Source organism: Meriones unguiculatus, chromosome 9 (assembly GCF_030254825.1).
Source record: "Meriones unguiculatus strain TT.TT164.6M chromosome 9, Bangor_MerUng_6.1, whole genome shotgun sequence".
NCBI classification, from domain to species: Eukaryota; Metazoa; Chordata; class Mammalia; order Rodentia; family Muridae; genus Meriones; species Meriones unguiculatus.
In genome coordinates, this window is record NC_083357.1 from 2,338,686 (window position 1) to 2,357,723 (window position 19,038).

The 19,038-nt window shown below is 49.1% G+C and overlaps 1 protein-coding gene across 2 annotated transcripts; it reads left to right on the forward strand.

Moving 5' to 3' along the window:
• The first annotated feature begins 2,360 nt into the window (after window positions 1-2,360).
• On the forward strand, window positions 2,361-15,672 carry Lgals3 (galectin 3). 2 transcript variants are annotated; one of them, XM_021641262.2, is made up of 6 exons: window positions 2,361-2,464; window positions 8,763-8,784; window positions 10,670-10,999; window positions 12,156-12,244; window positions 14,562-14,727; window positions 15,413-15,672. In XM_021641262.2, exons 2-6 carry the CDS (start codon window positions 8,767-8,769, stop codon window positions 15,566-15,568), a joined length of 759 nt encoding a protein of 252 aa, XP_021496937.1. In that variant the 5' UTR covers window positions 2,361-2,464; window positions 8,763-8,766; the 3' UTR covers window positions 15,569-15,672. The 2 variants fall into 2 exon arrangements, with proteins under 2 accessions (XP_021496937.1, XP_021496938.1); XM_021641263.2 differs by lacking the exon at window positions 2,361-2,464 and adding an exon at window positions 4,394-4,477.
• Window positions 15,673-19,038: the final 3,366 nt, after the last annotated feature.

A 19,038-nucleotide genomic window follows, 5' to 3' on the forward strand; every position in this document is an offset into this window, starting at 1 on the left:
GTTTGAGGACAACATTCAGGAGTTGGTTCTCTCCCTTGCTCGTGAGTTATAGGGATCAAACATGGGCTGCCAGGCTTTGTAGCAAGCATGCTTACCTGCAGTAATTCTCTTGACAAATGGGGTTTTTTTTTTTTGTTTGTTTGTTTTGTTTTTACAGATAAGTTATGGAAGTTAGTGTTTTTGGATTCTGCTCCTCCTGGGGAAGGAGCTTGGAGAAGAAAATTGTTTTCCCAGAATCTGAGATCATTTGGTTTTGTCTACAAAAAGAATCAGGTTTTGGTGGCACACACCTGTAATCCCAGCACTCTGAGAGACAGAGGCAGGCCGATCTCTGCTTCTTGTCTACAAAGTGAGTCCAGGACAGCCAAGGCTACACAGAGAAATCTTGTATCGGAAAACAAACAAACAAGCAAACAAACAAACAAAAAACAACCAACTAAACAAACAAAAGAGTCAGCAACCAGGTGGCTTGTGCATCATTCCTAGTCTGGGACCCAACACCAAGGCAGAGTCTGTTACAGAGTGACTTCCCATCCTACCCTCATTATAAAGACCCTGCCTTGATTTTTTCATTTTTATTTTAAGGTGTTGGGGGGAATCTTCCTATGTAGTTCAGGCTTTGAACCCCCAATCCTCCTGAATACTGGAATTACAGGCGTGTTCAGTTCTTTCATCTTGGTTATTTGTTGTTGATTTGTTATAGGGTCTCAGAGCCGAGGCTGGCCTTAACAGACTATGTTTGAGAAATGGGTTTACTTTTATTTTTATTTTTTTCCTATCCAAGAGACTGAAGTGGGGTATAGAAGAAACGAGGAAGAAGAGAGGGAAGACAGAGGGAAGAAAAGGGAAGAGGTTGGGAAGGCTACTGCTTTTCAGTTAGTCACATTAGGAGATGCTATGATCAGCCTTTCAGAAATGGAAAGAGCCATTGACCACAGATGAAATTCTCTCTGAACAGTGGAAGAACAAGTTGGTCTTTCAGACTAACACAGCCCAGGACCAGAGCTTCCTGTCTGACTCAGATTCTTTAAGAGCTTGTCTCCTTTTGAGCTGTCTGAAAGCCTTCAGGGTTTAGTTTGAGGAGGAAGACAGAGGGACCGTGTTATAAACTCTTGGACTCTAACACGCTTTCACCATGATCGTGGTTATAGTTAATTCTCTACACCTCCACTTTCTCATGTCTAAAATGGGATTTGTAAGCAAGGGCAGGGCAAATCCACCAAAATGGAGTGACTATTCCATGGGTAGAAGGAAAGGTTCCTTGGGGCTCAAACAGCCAAGGTACCCCCTACCATGGGGTGAGAAAAGCAAAAGTGATAGAAAAGCAAGTGGATTTTATATGAGAGTCAGAAGTAAGTGGTGTGTGTGTGTGTGTGTGTGTGTGTGTGTGTGTGTGTGTGTGTGTGTGATCTGATACAGGCTGTTGGGAACTAGATGACTTTACCACAGGTAGTAGACATTTTGGGGCAGATTAAGGAAGATTCCTGGTCAACAGAAACACCTGTCAGTGGCTGTGTACCTGGCTGGAGTCCTTCTGTTTAGGACATTGTCAACAGCACTGCCATTTTGGGGGCTTCTATGGACCTAACAGGATTAAAATAATATCAACTCCATGAACCTGTGTGACCCCCTAGGCACAGCATGGGGCACATATGCGTTTGGTGGATATTAGCTGATGTTATTGGAAGCCAGAAAAAAATCATCTTAAATGTCCTCAACCAAGTCACTCAGTTTTTATCTAAACAAATGCTTCCAAACTGGTTCTGAGCCTTCTTGCAAAGGTGGCTGTTCCTCGTAAGTAACAACTTTTCAGACAGACAGACAGAGCTTCGCCCTGACTTAAGCGCACGTTTCCTAACAGTACTCCCCTCCAATCTTTGAGAAAACGATTTCCCTAGGAAACAATTCACTCCCTCAGTCATTCATCCACTCTCCTTCATTCCTTCTTTAATCAACAAATACCCACTGAGAACCTACTATGTACTCAGTCTGAGTAGATGAAAACACCAAAACTTGGGGTATTCAGACCCAGCAAAATCCAGAGCAGGAGTGAATGCAAACGGGGGAGGGGGTCGCCTCTTAGATCTCAGAACTGTGGGGGACACTGGCTCCTCCTCCCCCTCATTCGCTGCACTTCTGGGGAATGCTTCTGGTGAAGGAAATGGAGGCAGAATGAGACCCGGAAAGGCAGCTCCAGACTTGGGACCCAGGTGGGCCTGGGACTGTCAGGGTGCGGACCGTCAGGGCCCACTGCCGGGCACAGGTGAGGGGCACGGGCTAGCGGGCGTGTCCTGTGAGGGCTGGGGAAGCTCGGGGTCGGCAGGGCGCGGCCCAGCCAGGCCCTTGCTGGGCGAGGGACGCTGCCCCGCCCCGGGAGGGCGGGCCGGGCCCAAGTGTACTAGAAGGGCCGGCCGCCGCCCTGTTCCTACAGCTAGCGGAGCGGTGGCCTGAGCACAGCGAGCAGGTGAGCGGGGCGAGGGGGCGGGCGCTGCCCGGAGCACCCAGAAAGGGCGCGGCCGGAGGGGCGGCGGGCCGGCCCGCCTCTGCAGCCAGGGAGCGGTCTTCAGGGTCCAGGCGCCCTCCCGCAGCCGTGGCTGTCCTTCGGGTAACACTCGGAGAAAGTTAGTCAGGACTAAGCATCCCGGGGGTGCGGGGTGTCGGCGGGCCCCGAGCGCCACCAAGATCCACCTTGCAGCTGCCGCCAAGCGCTTGGTTGCCCCTAGCTTGGCCAAGGCAGCCAGGGCCCCCTCTCCGCACGTTGGGGCTGCCCGGAGTCTCCCTAGGACATCTCCTGGACTCCTGGCTTGGCCAGCAGGCTCCTTTGGTGCACCTGCTGAGCCTTTAGCAGAGACTTTGCTGTGCGGTGCTCCTGAGCTCTGCCGGGCTACAGCCACTCCCTGCGCGCTGACCGCACAGAAAACAGACAATTGGAGAAATGCCCAGGCCCTAGGGCGTATGTGGCCGGACGAGGAACAACTGTAACCTCTAAATTTTTTGCAAGCCAAGTGACTCATCTCTGCCCGAAGTGGAGGTTTGTGCAATAACCTCTAGTTGCGAGTCGAGGGGTGTTTCTCGGAGTGCGCAGCCTCAGCTGGAGGCTTTTAAAAGTTGGGATTCATTCTGAGTTACGTGCGGCCCAAACACGAATGCCAGGAATCGGAGATGCGGGGATCGATGAGGCGGGCATTGATTTAGGATTCCGGCTAACCCAAGTAGGAAGCAAGTGATTCCCAGTCGGAAAAGACGGGAGTGTTTGTAAGCTGACCCCTGGGGAATAGGGTTTCTAGATACTGAGAACTTCTGGACTTAGTGACCTGGCCAGTTCTGAAGAAAACAGTAGAAACGGCAGTGTGGGGAAACTCACCAGTTCCTGAAATTCCATTTCCACACTTTTAATTTACCCTTGTGGGGGAGGGCTAAGAGGGTGGCCCTGCAGCCCAGGAAGGTCTGGAACCCACTCTGTAGCCCAGGCTGGCTTTCCATTTTCAGTCCTTCCATTTCAGTCTCCCAAATGCAGGGTTTAAGAGTGTAAACCACCACCGCAACTGTTGCCATAAACTTGAAGTTTAATAACGAAAGCTCGCTTTTCTGCAACAATGGTCTTTTTTTTTTGGGGGGGGGGGGGGGCGAGCCGCAGGTCAAAATTTGAGAGTGGGAGAATTTTTAGTTCAGACAGGTCTTCCTATGTGGTCTGGGCTGGTTTAGAACTTGTGATTTTCCAGGTCCGTACAACCACACCTAGCAACTGTCTGCTTCTTCACTGATTTTTTTTTCTTTGTTTTGCTTTTGTTTCTTGAGGGAGATCTTACACTATAGCCTTGGATGGCCTCATACTCAGTACGTAGTCCAGGCTGGCCTTGAACCCATGGTACTCTTTTAAGCATGGTTTCCTACATGCTGGGATTACAGGTGTGAGCCACCATGCTAGACTTCTTCCCTAAGATCGTCATACTCGTCTTTGATGGGGACTAGCTTCCCAAATTTAAAATGTTTGGGAGTTTGGTTTAAAACCTGTACTTAGTCCGTATTCTGGAGGGATCCTTTGAGGGGCCTTTCAGGCGTATGCTTCGCAATGTTTAAGGGAAGGCTCACTAAACTGTGTGCAAAACAGAACTCCTCTATGGGTTGCCTGGAAAAACTGATCATGTTTATGTAGAACGACGGAGTCTGTTTGGGGGTTCATGACCACTGAGATATTTTACTGTGTCAAAGATATGCACAGGGCCTTTATTTATTTCATTACCATTTTTCAAGATGGGGTCTTGCAGGTAGTGCTGGCTGAAATTCCGTATGTAGATCAGGCAGGCCTGGATTTGTGACACCCGCCTGCCTCTGCCTCCTAAGAACTTTTCCTTGGGTGGGTGTGGGAGTTACGTGTGCCTGTAATTCCACCACTCAGGAGGCAGAACCCAGAGAATCTCAAGATCAAGGCCAGCATAGACAACATATAGAATTCCAAGCCAACCTGGGCCACACGGTAAGACCTGTTTTGAAATATATAAACAAATAAACTTCTTACCTGTGAGCTCAAGTGGCCTAGGCTGGTCTTCCTTATGAACCAGGTGCCTATTAGCTGAGCACTCTTAGTAGCCAGAGCCTACATCTTCACTGCAACACACCTATGTCCCGCTTGCTGCTAACACCCGTTCTTCCTTGACAGACACTCAGCTTTTCCAAAGAGAGAAAAATCAGTATCAGAGAAAGAAGCACAAAGTAACTTCATCTTCCTCAGTGTGAGCCCTAGGAGATGGCCAGTGTCCTCTTGATCACTGTGGCTTTGGGAAGTGGCCTTCCTCAAGCCCTGCTCCATGTTCCCACAAAGGAAATGGAGAATGGTGTGGCCTTGCCTAAGTTCCCGGGGAGCAGCATGGGGAGGGCCCAGGGTTGACCTGCTGTTTCACAGTTTTGTTCTTCGTGAACAGAAGTCCCCGACAGGTGGAAGAGTCACTGGGAACCCAGACAATTGAGTGGTTGGCAGGTGGGCCCAGCCGAGCATGGAGCACTGGGTAGTCCTACTACAGGAAAAGCCACCAACAAACAGCCGGTTACATGGACTTAGACTTAAATCCCTCACCCGGAGCTGCCCTGCACTGCTTCTGCCTGCTGCTTCCAAATGAGGTCTTTCCCAAAGAGACCCAAGCCCTACACTCTGCTTTAAAAATATCTTCCATGAACCTTTCTTTTTTTCCTGTGGTTCTTCAAAATTTTCTGGTTCTAGAAGTGATACAATGGAGTTTATACATTTATGCTATCTGTGGAGAGGAAAGAATTTCTTACATTTGATAGCTTGAAAAGAGCATGTTAAAACCCTTTTCAGAACATAGATCTGAGCAAGGTGGCAGTGTTGCATGCTTTAGTCCCAGCACCTGGGAGGCAGAGGCAGGCAGATCTCTGAGTTCAAGACCTGGCTGGTCTCCAAAGTGAGTTCCAGGACAGCCAGGGCTAAGCAGAGAGACCCTGTCTCTAAAAACCAAACCAACCAAACAAATAGATCTAGAGCCAGTAAGATAGTTCAATGAGTTACGACACTTGTCACCAGGACTGCTTGAGTTTACGTCCTGGGGCCTGCATGGTGAAAGGCGAGAACCAACTCCTAAAATTTGTCTTTTGACCCCCTCACACAGATACCGCTACAGATACACAATAAATAAGTGTACTTGAAAAAAGCTCTATCCGGGGCTAGGGAGATGGCCCGATTCTGCACAGCAGGAAAACCCGAGTGCAGGTCTCCATTTTTACAAAGCTGCGAAGGGCCACAGGGTCCTGTTCATAATCCTGGATTGTAGCTGTGGAGACAGGCGGGTTCTGTGGACTCACTCACCAGCCATTGTAGACAACTGGTACACCTCAGATTCAAGTAGAAATGGCCTCAAAAAATAAGGCAGAGGGTGATTTCAGAGGATATCTGGAATTCACCTCTGGCCTCCCATACACAGGTATTTGTACTTTCACAGACAGATGCATAAGCATACATCACACACACACACACACACACACACACACACACACACACAAACCTCAGTTTTATAAAAAGATCTATGGTTGAGAGGTGACACAAACAACACATTCTGGTTTTGGAAAAACACAATTTATTGGTTAAAATGTGGTTTCTCTTAGCAGTATGACTGTACACGATGGCATCTGTATTCAGTATCCTGTGTGTGGAATGATTCACCATGTAATGGCCAAAGCTCAATCTTATTTTAAAACTTGTTTACTATTTCACTATGCTATGTAGTTCTGGGTGAACAAGCCAGAGAGTTTCCCAGTACTGTTACTAACAATTTCAAAGGATTAGATCTTAAAACTTCAAAAATGTATGGTTTTAAACTAGTATAGAACAAACTTGCACTGGGAGTCAGGAAACTTGGGCCCTTGTCCCCAAACTGTCAATGAGAGGCCTTGGGCCACTGAACTAGCTCTGAGTCCCCCTACACAGTAGGGGAACTCAGAGAACTCAGTCTCATCAGCTTGCTGACAAAGTAAAAACAGGTCTGTGGGGGTTCTCTGGGAACTAAATCACCATGCAGGGAGGGCATCAGCATCCTAGCATCCTGTGGAATGCCTCACAGTGCCGTCCAAACCGCCATCCGAGGCCCCTGTGAGTCACAGTAAAATCTGCTGTCTCCACGATTTCATTTGGTCAGACTGGAAAACGGAGCAAACCAGCTCCGATCAAAGGGTTTTTGAAGAACAAAGTTCAGTGAAGAGGTGCCTCTTCCAGTTTCTAGTGGTGCCACTCTTCACACATAATTTGAGTGGTGTCTATCAACAGAGCACTTTTTGAGGAAACGGTGGAAGTTAGGTTGTTTTTTCACTCACATGAAATCTTCACCTGAAACATTATCTAACAGATTTCACCTTCAGACTTAAAGAGTTTAGCATGAGCCTTCAAGCCTCTTAAAACTGTCACATGCTTAAGAGAAAAATAAAAACGATTTTCTTTCAGGGGAAGTGTTTCCTTTTTTTTTTTTTTTTTTGGTTTTTTGAGACAGCCCTGCTATGTGGCCTAGGTTATCCTAAGCTCAAACTCCTGCCTCAGCCTTTGGGTGGTAGGATTACAGGTGTGCAGCCTCAGGGCCAGCAGCGGTTGCTCCTGTTTTTGAAACGGGGTCTGCCTGCGACGCTCGGGTGGCCTTTACACTTGGGACCCTCTTGCCTCAGCTTCCCCAAGGCCGAGGTTGCAGGTGCTCACCGTGCTTCCGTGAGAACTTGGCTGGCTTTAAAAATGGACCCTCCTGGTTGGTTTTCATTGCCCTGTACATGTACATTTATGTAGGGATAAAGGCAAGCAGCCTCCATTGGTGGTTGTGGGGCTGGCCTCAAACCCACGGCAGCCCTCCTGCTACAGAACGCTGCTGAGATTACAGGTGCGAGCCATCGCACTCACCTAAGAATGGTATTTCTTGCGACAATCGAGTAAACCCACCACAGCTGGGCAAACGAAGTCAGAAGAGATTCTGATTTTTTTTTTCTCAAGGTCCAGGTAATTCTCCTGGTAGCAAAATGACTGCTGTGATCTGAGCTCAGCTGGAGCTCAGCCCCGTCAAAGCTGCCCTCTGCTGGCTGCTTGGGCTGTTTAGTGCTAGATGTTTGCGGAGGCTGAAAATTTAATCCCCAGCAACACGGGGGTGGGGGTGGGGGTGGGGATGGAGGGGTGGGGGTGGGGGGCGGGGCACGAAAAGTTTCCAAACCCACCCTGCCCTCTGCTGCATTCTGAGGGAGCTGGTGAAACGGGGACAGGCGTCAGCAGGAGGAAGCAGGGTGTGTCTGCAAACCAGCCCCGTCGTGGCTTTGTGCAAGACAAACCTGTTTGGCTGTATCCATGGCCCCTAAATGCTTCTGCTCACACGGTCACCTGACTCACCTGTGCGGCTGCTTTACTGCTAACTGCTTTATTTGGTATAACAAGTACCTTTTAAAAAGCCAGGCACAATAGCTCACACCACATCCCGCACTTGAGAGGCTGAGGCAGGAGGATCATAAGTTCAAGGGCAGGGTGGGCTACACAGAAAGACTTTTCTAAAATATAAAGCAGAATGTCCCCAAATCCAACCAACCAAACAGTCCCAAACATCACCTGTCCACCAGGGCCCAGGTCCAACACCGTCTCCCTTCCCAACTCGTAAGGAAGCTCTCAGATTTGCATGTCCAGCAGAGCCTGACAGCATTGGTCACACCCTCGAGGGCATGTTCCCCTGCTGGGCTGTGGGTCCTGTGATATGGAAAGGGGTGGCTCTGAGCGGGCATCAGTGTGTGCCAGTGGAGGTCAAATAACCAGGCCGCATGTCAGCTGTCTTTGATTGCTCGGTAAGAAGCAACACACAGCTTTCCCGCAGTGTCCCAGGAGGGCCGTGGCTGGGAAGAGAGGAAGGCTGTAGTGTCCACGAATCCTTCCAAGAATACCCGGGAGGAAGGCAGCCGAGCGAAGCTGCATCTTGTACCATCTTTCACCTAGAGAAGAGGCAGGAAATTCTCACCCTGCTCCTCGCCCCTCAAGGGCTTTCACTCTCAGGCTTCAGAGCACAACAAGCTCCTGACGTCAAGGTCTGACTTCACAACCCAAGTAGGTTTGGAATTTAGCTAGAAGGTATCCCCGCCCCTGCGCAAGATGTTTTCAGGGTCCTGCACTATTGAAGTTTGGCAAAATGACTGTAGACTGACTGGAGCTTCCCGCGACCTAGCTGGGTTGCTAAATCTCACGAAGGTTTGCAGTCTTTCGGGCTCAAATAATAACGACCCCCTTTGCTTTTCTCCCGTAGGAAAATGGCAGACAGCTTTTCGGTAAGTATTTCACGTCTGTTTTTCTAGCTCCACACGCACTCACGCGGGCTAAAGGCTGAGTTTAGCTTTCCCCTTGGCCCTGCTACCCCAGCTCACCTGTGCCCTCGGCGCCCGCCGTGAGCTGGAGGCTGGCTTTTCCCTCCGCAGAGTCCAGGGAGGCCTCTGCGCAGGGCACAGCCTGCTCCTGCGCTCACCGGGTCTCAGGCTGGTTAGAAGGCGCGTGGCTATAATCACCCAGTGCCTGGGGGAAGGTCGAAGAGCTTGGCTCTCCCTGACCCTCCACGGTGAGGCCAGAATAAAACCAAATAAAAAAACCAGCAGAGGAGGAGAGAGGCCTGAGAGCCCCACTGCGGGCCTAGTGAGCAGCGCAGCCGCAGCCTCAGCCACCACCGTGGGCAGCGGCACCGCGGGTAGGGTAGGGTAGGGTAGGGTAGGGTAGGGTAGGGTAGGGTAGGGTAGGGTAGGGTAGGGTAGGGTAGGGTAGGGTAGGGTAGGGTAGGGTAGCGGTGGCAGGGGCGGCCTCACGTCGCGGCGCCCCCCGGCGGGGACAAGAGTCATCGCAACTAAGATTTGGGCAACAGTGAAGTGGTTCAACGCCAGGGGCCGATCCGGTTTCATCAGCGGGAAGGACACCGTAGAAGAGTGAGCACCTTCGCAGTGTGGGGAGGGGGAGGCTGTGGAGCCTTGCTGTTGAGGGAGGAAAGGGCGCGGAGGCAGCGAATGCTACAGGCCCGGGGGAGTTCCAGCTCAGGGCAGTAAGTAGGCAGCAGACTGTGACCCACGTCGAAGGGGTCCTCCACGCAATTACCAGCGGAACTACCAGAATAGTGAGAGTGGGGAAGAGAAGCAGGGATCGGAAGGCGCTCCGGAAGGCCGGGCCCAACAGCGCCAGCCCAACAGCGGGCGAAGGCTGCCACCTCACTACACACCGAGACCCTGTGGGCGGCGACCGCAGTATTCCAGCCCTCCTGTGCAAGAAGTGATGGAGGGTGCTGACAGCCAGGGTGCAGGAGAGCAAGGCAGACCAGTGAGACAGACCACGATTCCGCAGGGACAGGCCCTCCTCGCCAAAGACAGCCTAGAGATGCCGGTGAAGAGGACAAGGAAAATCGAGGAGATGGGAGCCAAGGTCAGCAGCCACCTCAACGTCAGGATCTCCGCAACTTCAATTACAAATGCAGACGCCCAGAGAACCCTAAACCACAAGATGGCAAAGAGACAAAAGCAGCGGATCAACCATTTGAGAATTCATCTATTCCCGAGGCTGAGCAGGGCTGGTCTGAGTAAATGCCAGCTTACCATTTCTAACATCATCCGGTCTGGTCATCCAACAGGAAGAAACGAAGATGAAATTCCAGCAATAAGAAATGAACAAAGATTGGGGCTGAAGACCTAAGAGCTCGCTTTTGGCCTGTTGACCAAATATACTAGAACTATTTGCATTATCTATGCAGCATGGGGTTTTTATTATTTTTACCTAAAGATGTGTCTTTTTGGTAATGACAAACACGTTTTTTAAGAACAAAAGAAAAGCCTGGTTTTTCTCAATACACCTTTAACGGTTTTTTAAGTTGTTTCACATCTGGTCAAGTTGAGATTTTTAAGAACTTCATTTTTAATTTGGAGTAAGTTTACAACTTAATTTTAAAAAAAGTCAACAAACTGCAAACACCTGTTAATAAAGGTCTTAAATAATAAAACAAAACAAAAACAGCATCGGGTCAAACCGAAAGTCTTAAGTCCTTGGGACTCAGGAGAGTAGAACGGGCAAGGGAATGGTGTGGCTCTTTTCTGTTTCTCTGCTTCTTAGATCAAAATGCCTGTAGTCCCTGAACTCTATTTGGTGAATGAGTCCCAGCCTCTAATTGTCTGTCTTTCTTTACAGCTTAATGATGCCTTAGCTGGCCCTGGAAACCCAAACCCTCAGGGATGGCCTGCATGGGGGAACCAGCCTGGGGCTGGGGGCTACCCAGGGGCTTCCTATCCTGGGGCCTACCCGGGACAGGCTCCTCCAGGGGCTTATCCTGGCCAGGCTCCTCCTAGTGCCTACCCTGGCCCAACAGCCCCTGGGGCTTACCCCGGACCTCCTGCATCAGGAGCCTTCCCAGGGCAACCCGGGGCACCCGGGGCCTACCCCAGTGCTCCTGGGGCCTACCCCAGTGCTCCTGGGGCCTATCCTGCTGCTGGCCCTTATGGTGCCCCCGCTGGACCACTGGTAAGCAGGAAGAATTGTTTTACCGTCTTGATGTACAAGAGGAGAGGACATTAGGGGAAATTATGCTTTAGGCCTGCTGCTTTGAGCCATGTCTCAAGGGCCAATCACAGGGGAATATTGGTCAAGTGGAAAAAGGAATGTGTTCATGTTAAGTCAATGCCTTTATCATGGCATTGATAAAGGCGCTTTTAATAAAATCAGGTTAAGATTGTAAGAATGAAGCTGAGCGTGGTGGAGCACACCTTTAATCCCTTTAAACTTAGGAGGCGGAGGCACAGTTGTATTTTTACTAAACACTAGCTGAGCAGGGTGGCTCATACTTCTAACCCCCCAAAATACTGAGTGCTTTGTAAGATAGCAAAGCTTTAGCTCAAACCAGGGCTGCAGGAAAGGAAACTGATGGGCAAGGGGCAGGGAGACACCTCCCGAGCAGCTGTGCAAGGAGCCTTCCAGTTCACCCATCCACGGGGAGCAGCTCCAGGAAGCACACGCAAGACTAGTACATATCAGGGCTAGAGATCAACGTTTGGAGCCACAGCCGAAGCTAGGAGGGACTGTCGTGAAGGAGAGACCAGGGGCAGGGACAGAGCGCCGGTGTAAGACAAGTGCAGATCAGGGCTAGACACAAAAGTTTGGGGCGACAGCCGAAGCTAGGAGGGGCTGTGGTGAGGAGAGACCAGGGGCAGGGACAGAGCGCCGGTGTCCACCACATCTTTACCACGTTGCTCAACACTGTGGCCTGAACTACAGAAGTGCTCATTCAACATATGCTCATGTGCAAAGCATTCTGCTGGCGACCTGTGAGCACAGAAGCCCCGGGTGACACAAACCTTTCCACAGCGAGCAGAATGACAGTGCTGTATGTCATGTGTCAAGGGACCTATGAGTGAAAAAAGGCCATTGGTCAAAAGTCTAGCTTAAAATGTTACCAAAAGGACTGTATGTGTTGGAACAGGCCTGGTGACAGCCCAAGAACATCTGCTCTTTATTTGTTAATGTCCCAGTTAACATTGTGCATTCAGCCCTGGAATCTCCAGAGGCCTCAAAATCTACAGAGGGTTCCACATTAGCATTTTCCTTATAACAATGTTTCTATGCTTTACTTTCCCTGGAAAACAGCTGCTTTACTGACACGCCCATTCTTGTCTACTCCCAGCCAGTGCCTTATGATCTGCCCTTGCCTGGAGGAGTCATGCCCCGCATGATGATCACAATCCTGGGCACAGTGAAGCCCAATGCCAACAGGTACGGAGGGCGTGGGCCACCACATGGATTACGCCAGCCAGTGCTTGATCTCGTGTAATTGTTCTGTCAGGGCGAATGACCACATCCTCTACTCTGTATTTTGGTGTGTGTCATATGCTTTGATTCTCATGAGTGAGTGCAGGGCACGGGCCATTGCTTCCCCCTTTGACAGACAGAACTGAAGCTCAGGTCTTACAGTTACTGAATGGCAAGCTGGGAAGCCCAGCCTTTGGTGTGGCTGTCATTTACTTAAAGGGTCTGTGAAGATTCTACCATGTTTTAGTCAGTGTTCATTGCTGTAAAGAGATGCCATGACGCGACTCTCATAAAGGAAACCGTGTAATTGGGGCTGGCTTACAGTTTCGGGTTTAGTCCCTTATCATCGTGGTGGGAAGCAGAGCAGTGTGCAGGCCGTCGTGGTGCTGGAAGAGCCAGGTCTACATCTGGATCCGCAGGCGGCAGCAGGAGACTGTGTTCCACACTGGCTGTAGCTTGAACACAGGAGACCTCAAAGCCCGCCTCCACAATGACACACTTCCTCCAGCAAGGCCACACCTCCTATCAGTACCCTGTGGGCCAAGCATTCAAACACATGAGGCTATGGCGGCTGTAGACTCATTCAAATCAACACAAAACTGTTAAAGGTTTCATCGAAACAAATCAACTTTTGCCACTGGAACTGGTTTGATGGAGACGGTCCAGGCTGGGATGAGGTGATTTAGGATACCCAATTTCTAGTCATCCAGGGATGCCTGAGCCCAACCATCGCTTCTAGTCATACTTACATAGTATGAAGCCAAACACCCAGAGCAAGCTCCTCACTCTGCCCCTGAGATTAGTGGTGCCATCAACACTCCTGTAACCACTAGTGCGTCTGTCTCTAAGTCTTATGGACAAAAGGTGCACATTCAAGCCATCCGCACAGGTTTATTCAATGATTTTTAAGTGGGGGATTGGGATGCGGTGGTGCACACACCATCCTAGCTTGCAGGAGACAGAAACAGGGATTCTGAGTTCAAGATCAGCCTGGCATATAGAGAGAGATACATATAAAGACTCTGTCTCAAAAACCCAGAAGGTACCAGTTTGTACCTGGTAAAGGAACTGGAGCCACATTCTGTCACTAGACAGACACAGCTTTGATAGGCTCACACTCCTCCAGCCAACCTCCTCTGGTTCCGCGTGGGAAGTGCTGTTCCAAGCTACCCTTCTTTCCACGCAGCCTAGAGAGATGTTCAAAGTTCAGTGCCCTGTCACACAACAAAACGTGTCTAACAGTAAATACTCTCTTATATATATATGTATAAGTTATTATACTTATTATTTTCAACATGTGTATTTATACAGTCTGTTTCAACATAATGCAGAGCTACACAGTAACATTCATAATTGAGGTTATTGTGCTAGATGATTTAGTTCCAGAAATACTCGTGATGCAGCTTGAGTACTGACAGCTTAAAACTGATCCTCAGTCAATAGTAAACAAACAAACAAAATGTTGTGTGGCCCCACAAACACTCTAAAAAAGTCATGGGAAAAAGTAACTGTGTGCCAGAGATGGCAACCTCCGTTTGCAGAACACAAACACAAACCGTAGTCACTTTCCCTGACAACTTCCTAAGTTCTTCAGAAGCTCCAGAGAATCAGGCCAGATCCCATGTTAGCCTCCAGTGTTGCTGTAGGGCACACACATTCAGAAACCCAGGAGCTGGGCCAGTCCTACCTCATAGCATGACTGTCCTGACTTTACAACAGAGCAACAGGGAGGGAAACATTAGCTACACCCCTGCACCCCTGCTCTTCTGAGCTTTCTGGTTAACCACAGGAAGGTCGGGTACTTGGTGGCTCTTAGGGTGCTGGCTTCCTTTTTAGGTATTAAGAGGAATCTATCAGGGCAGGAAAGAGCCACTCTAAAGCTAGGAGGATATCTACAAGGGCAGGAGCACACAAGAGTGTGTCTGTGAAGAGAAGAGAGCACTACAGTCAGGAAGGATGGCGCCAAAGTCGACGAATCCCCTCCCCGCCCCCAACCTCATAAACAAATGAAAACCAAGACAGCTGGTGACACACACGTGGAATCCCGGCCCGTGGGTGGCCAGCCTAGGCTACATAGTGAGATCCTGTCTCAGTGAACAGACAACAGACTGTCCCGCTGCACTTTGGAGTTCAGCAGGGTAACAGGTTCGCCCTGCTCTTTTCATGGGAACTGACGCGCTGGCTTATTAGCTTCCTGGACAGAAAAGCGCTTCCTATATATTCTGAGAGGATGTTCTTGACTTGGTACACCCTTTGATCTCTGATTTCTGGCTTAAAACAGGCTTGCTCTAGATTTCAAGACAGGGAATGACGTTGCCTTCCACTTTAACCCCCGCTTCAATGAAAACAACAGAAGAGTCATCGTGTGCAACACCAAGCAGAACAACAACTGGGGGAGGGAAGAGAGACAGTCAGCTTTCCCGTTTGAAAGCGGCAAGCCCTTCAAAGTAAGTTCTGCTGCTGCTGCTGCATGCTCGCGGTGTTCTCTCAGGAAGGGCCCTGGCCAGTCCTCCCCCACGCCCAGCATCCAGGCTTAGCAGGCTGGGAAGGTAGGCAGGAGCCGCCTCACCATTGCCGCTCCAAACTCTAACAGGGTGTCACTTTTATATATCACAAAACTGCCACTTACAGAAGGATTTAAGGGCGAATGTCCCCTAATTGTGGGGAAAAGTATTTCCTGGCCTTTCCAAAACTTGCTATAAATCAAGCAGGCCTGTAAATCAATATTTGTCATTAAGGAATTCGGACTCGCTTTGTAGGCCAGGCTGGCCTCTAACTCAGTGATCCCCTTGCTTCCGCCTCCCTGAGTGCTGGAAGTAAAGGGGCGTGCCACCACACCCGGCTCCTTCTGATAATTTTGATATCTTTTTGTTGTGGTTTAAGTCTGGCAATCTATATTCATCTTTTGCTATTTAGTTACTGTCTCTGGATCTTTATCATCCCACAAATAAAATAAAATGCTGGACTTCACAAACTCAGGCCACACTGGTTTAAAAGCAGTATGTATTTCTTTTGTCATTACATTGAAATTGACAAATAAAAATTACACACGGACCGTATGTCCTGGAAAACATGTATGGTGGAATGCCTAACTTGCACTAGTTAACACAGGCTTTTCCTGACCGTTTCTAGATACAAGTCTTGGTTGAAGCCGACCACTTCAAGGTTGCGGTCAACGATGCCCACCTGCTGCAGTACAACCATCGGATGAAAAACCTCAGGGAGATCAGCCAGTTGGGGATCTCCGGTGACATAACCCTCACCAGCGCCTCGCACACCATGATCTAACCCAGAAGGGCCAGCGCCTGAAACTGGCTCTGAGCTCGTCATGGGTGAAAATATCTACATTTATTCTTTCTCATCCTTCCAGTTAATAAATATTCTCATGCTCAGATGCCTGCTTTTTTATTTTTATTTTTTCTGATACAAGGTATCAGATCTTAGGACCTTTGGAATGCTAGGCAAGTGTTCTATCACTGAGCTACACATCCCAGCCCTTTAAACTCTGTGTGTGTGTGTGTGTGTGTGTATTTGTGTGTACATTTGTGTCTGTGTGCAGGTGTTTCCTGGAGCTGGAATTACAGGTGGTTGTAAGCTGCCGTGCTATGATGCTAGGGACCAGACTCAGGTCCTCTGCAAGAGTTCCTGCTCTTAATTGCTGTGCCTTTGCTCCTGCCCTTTTGACTTTTAGGGGATGACAAAGAAACAGGCCTCTCTTCTGGCACCCTGGCCTCCAGCAAAGAGAATCTGAGGACTGCTGCTTTGGGGACCCTGCCCTACCTGAGCATTTTCTCTCTCCTGTTCTCCTGGCAGTGTGACACCAGCAAGGGCCCTCCCTAGAGTCTGACCTCCCTGGGTCTCCTGGGTGGTGATGTCAGCTGCTGCTATGCCTGGTCCCTGAGTCTCCACCCACACTGACATCACCCCTGTTGTCTTGGGCTCTGTGGTTGCCTGAGACAATTTTCCATGATTGAAATCCATATTTGAGAGTCCATTTCTCTCTCAGAATCTCGTCCCATGTGGGGGCAACTTTTCTCTGTCTCACCCTGACGTCTGTCCCCTAAATTATAAGCTCCACTCAGGACTTTGCTCCACTAAAAAACTGCCTGGAATCTCTGACATGGGAGTCTAAACTGGGAAACACTGGGGATTAAAAACAACAACAATAATAGGTTCCCTAGCGATCTTTGTCAGACTGTAAGAGGGAAAATCTGAGCAGGAAGAAAATAGGACATCTTGTTAACTTTTCCAGTATCTGACCTTCTCAAGACTGTTTCTGTTGCATGCCGGAGGCTCAAAGTGCTTTTTGAGATTATGAATTATTTCTCTGCTCTAATTACTGCTGCATGTCCTAGGATCTGTAGAGATGTGTCTTTTGGTTGCTTATCAGCTGGGGGCTGGCAGTCCCATGTAGCTTCAGAATGGGGCTGCTCAAGGTAAATCAGAGTTAGGACTTTCAGCCAATCCCAGGGGAGCAGGCAAAGGTCTAAAGACGAGCTGATCTTTAGCAAACAATGTAATAAAGCCTCCATAAAACCCAACAGGACAGGTTATTACGGGAGCAGCCAGGTGCTGAACACACAGAAATTCCTGGTTAAGTGCTCTGTCTGCCGCTACAGAGGGGCTTAGACACACTCCTCCACAGCTTCTTCCACCCCTGGCGCAAGGCAACCAGAGTGATAGACTTATGACCCGGGCCGTAACTTCACTAAGCAGCTGAACTCCTACTGTGTGGCAACCTGGAGGTGGGGCAGTACAGCAAGGTCAGCTGCCTGCCAATCAGGCACAGAGTAACCTAGCTATACCTTGATATATCTTGAACCATCACTAAACCACTGAGATCAGAGATTCCTCCCTGTGAAAGCTGGCTGTCGTGTGCCAGCCTCTCCCACTGTAAATGACAAGGGCGACCACAAGGTATTCCATCTGAAATCTGTCCTAACGCTTCTCTATTAAACCTGAAGAGAATCTTTATTATTTAAAAACAGTTAGTGACGGGTTGTTGGGAGGCCCCAAAACTTGTGTTGAAACATCCAGTGCTAAGGAACTGGAGAGCTGGCTAGCAGTTAAGTGCACTCACAGCTTTTGCAGAGGACCCAGGTGCCCTTCTCAGAATCCATATGACGGCTCAAAAACATCTGTTCCTCCAGTTTCAGGGAATCTAGCACTCTCTCTGGCCTTCACAGGCACCGTGCATGCACATGGTACATATACATACAGACAGACCCCTCCATGATATGGCTAAGGGAAAAGTGTTTATTGTGCATAGGAGAAGAGAACATCCAGAGGCATCTGGAAGAGTCCAAACACAGAGAGAAAGTAGTAGATTGAACATGGCCAGCAGACTGGACCTGTCAGGGATAGAAGCAGGAGCAGAGCAGAGAGGAAAAAAATAGAGGGGGAAAGGGGGGAGACAGAAAGGAAGACAGAGACAGAGGCAGACAGACAGGCAGACAGACAGACAGAGACAGAGACAGAGACAGAGACAAAGAGAGAAAGACAGAAAGTAGCCAAAGTAGCAGGGTTATAAGGAGGATGAGTGGTGGAGGGGAGGGAAGCCTGTGAGCTGGAAGGAGTTTAGGGGAGGGGAGGAGGGGAGAAAGGCTAGGGGGATACATGGACTTTGGAATGTGTTACAGGTACTTGTGGTGCTGAAGGACCCTGAAGATGGACATGCACTTTGCTGTGCTCATAGGCACTGCAGAGAGCTGTTTGTCCCTTGTGGAATTTAGGGAAAGAGTTTCCTTTGGAGCTGACAACTCACACACATACAAGTAAGATAATGAACTCCCAGGGCTAGTCCATATCACTCATGCACAAGCAGACAAAAGGTTTAGCAGTGTCAGAAATTGCCAGAGCTAAGTTGCACGGATGTGCCTGTTCTAGGATGCCCATGGATGTGTCAGATTCCGGGATTCTCTGGTTCCTTCAAGGCCTTGTACAGGAATATATATTTAGCTATCATGTTGAGCTGGGGAATCCAGATTCTAGAAGATCCTCCATGGCCAAGAACTCCCTCAGCTGTTTTATGGCTGGGGTTCCGGATGATAAGGAGCCACTCCTAAAGTGACTAGAAAGGCTCCTTTTGCTTGGAGTTAGCATTAAGTCACAGGAATTGGAGATATGGGCCTTAGAGAGGGAAACATTACATTCAAGTGAGGCTAGCTTTTAAAGAGTTATAATGTGAAGGTTTGTTTTTTAAGATCTTGAAAAACTGAATTCAATTCCTCTCTTAGCCACATGAGAAAACACAACATAGAAACATACTCGGTGGAGAGAGCAGGCTTCATGCCACCCAGAATCTGCTGGTGTCTTAATCTTGACTTGGCAACCTCCAGCAGCACAAGTAATCAACTTCTATTTCTTTCATATCTTATCAAAACAGGTGTTTTTAAAGGTCAGGAAGAAAACAGAATACCTGGATACGGCTCCAACACCCACAGCTATGAGAAGGATGATTTGCTGTGTGGACAATTCAGGTGGCATTTTGCTTTGCTTTGTTTTTTTGTTTTTGTTTTTCTAAGACAGGGTTTCTCTGTGTAGCCACTGGATGTCCTGGATGTCACTCTGTAGACCAGGCTGGCCTCAAACTCACTGATCCACCAGCCTCTGCCTCCCACATGCTGGAAATAAAAGCATGCCACCACAGTCCAACAATATTTTTTTTTCCTGCTCATTTTCAATATATTAACTCACTGTCTTCTGGGATACTGAGAATGATGTAATGCAGAGAGTGCAGGTGCCCCTTGAAGAGGCAC

What these genes read in the sequence shown, in the direction of transcription:
- Lgals3 (XM_021641262.2), top strand. An exon ending in GTGCCCCCGCTGGACCACTG is followed by an intron (nt 11,000 to 12,155) that starts GTAAGCAGGAAG and finishes GTCTACTCCCAG; the next exon opens with CCAGTGCCTTATGATCTGCC. An exon ending in GTGAAGCCCAATGCCAACAG is followed by an intron (nt 12,245 to 14,561) that starts GTACGGAGGGCG and finishes GGCTTAAAACAG; the next exon opens with GCTTGCTCTAGATTTCAAGA.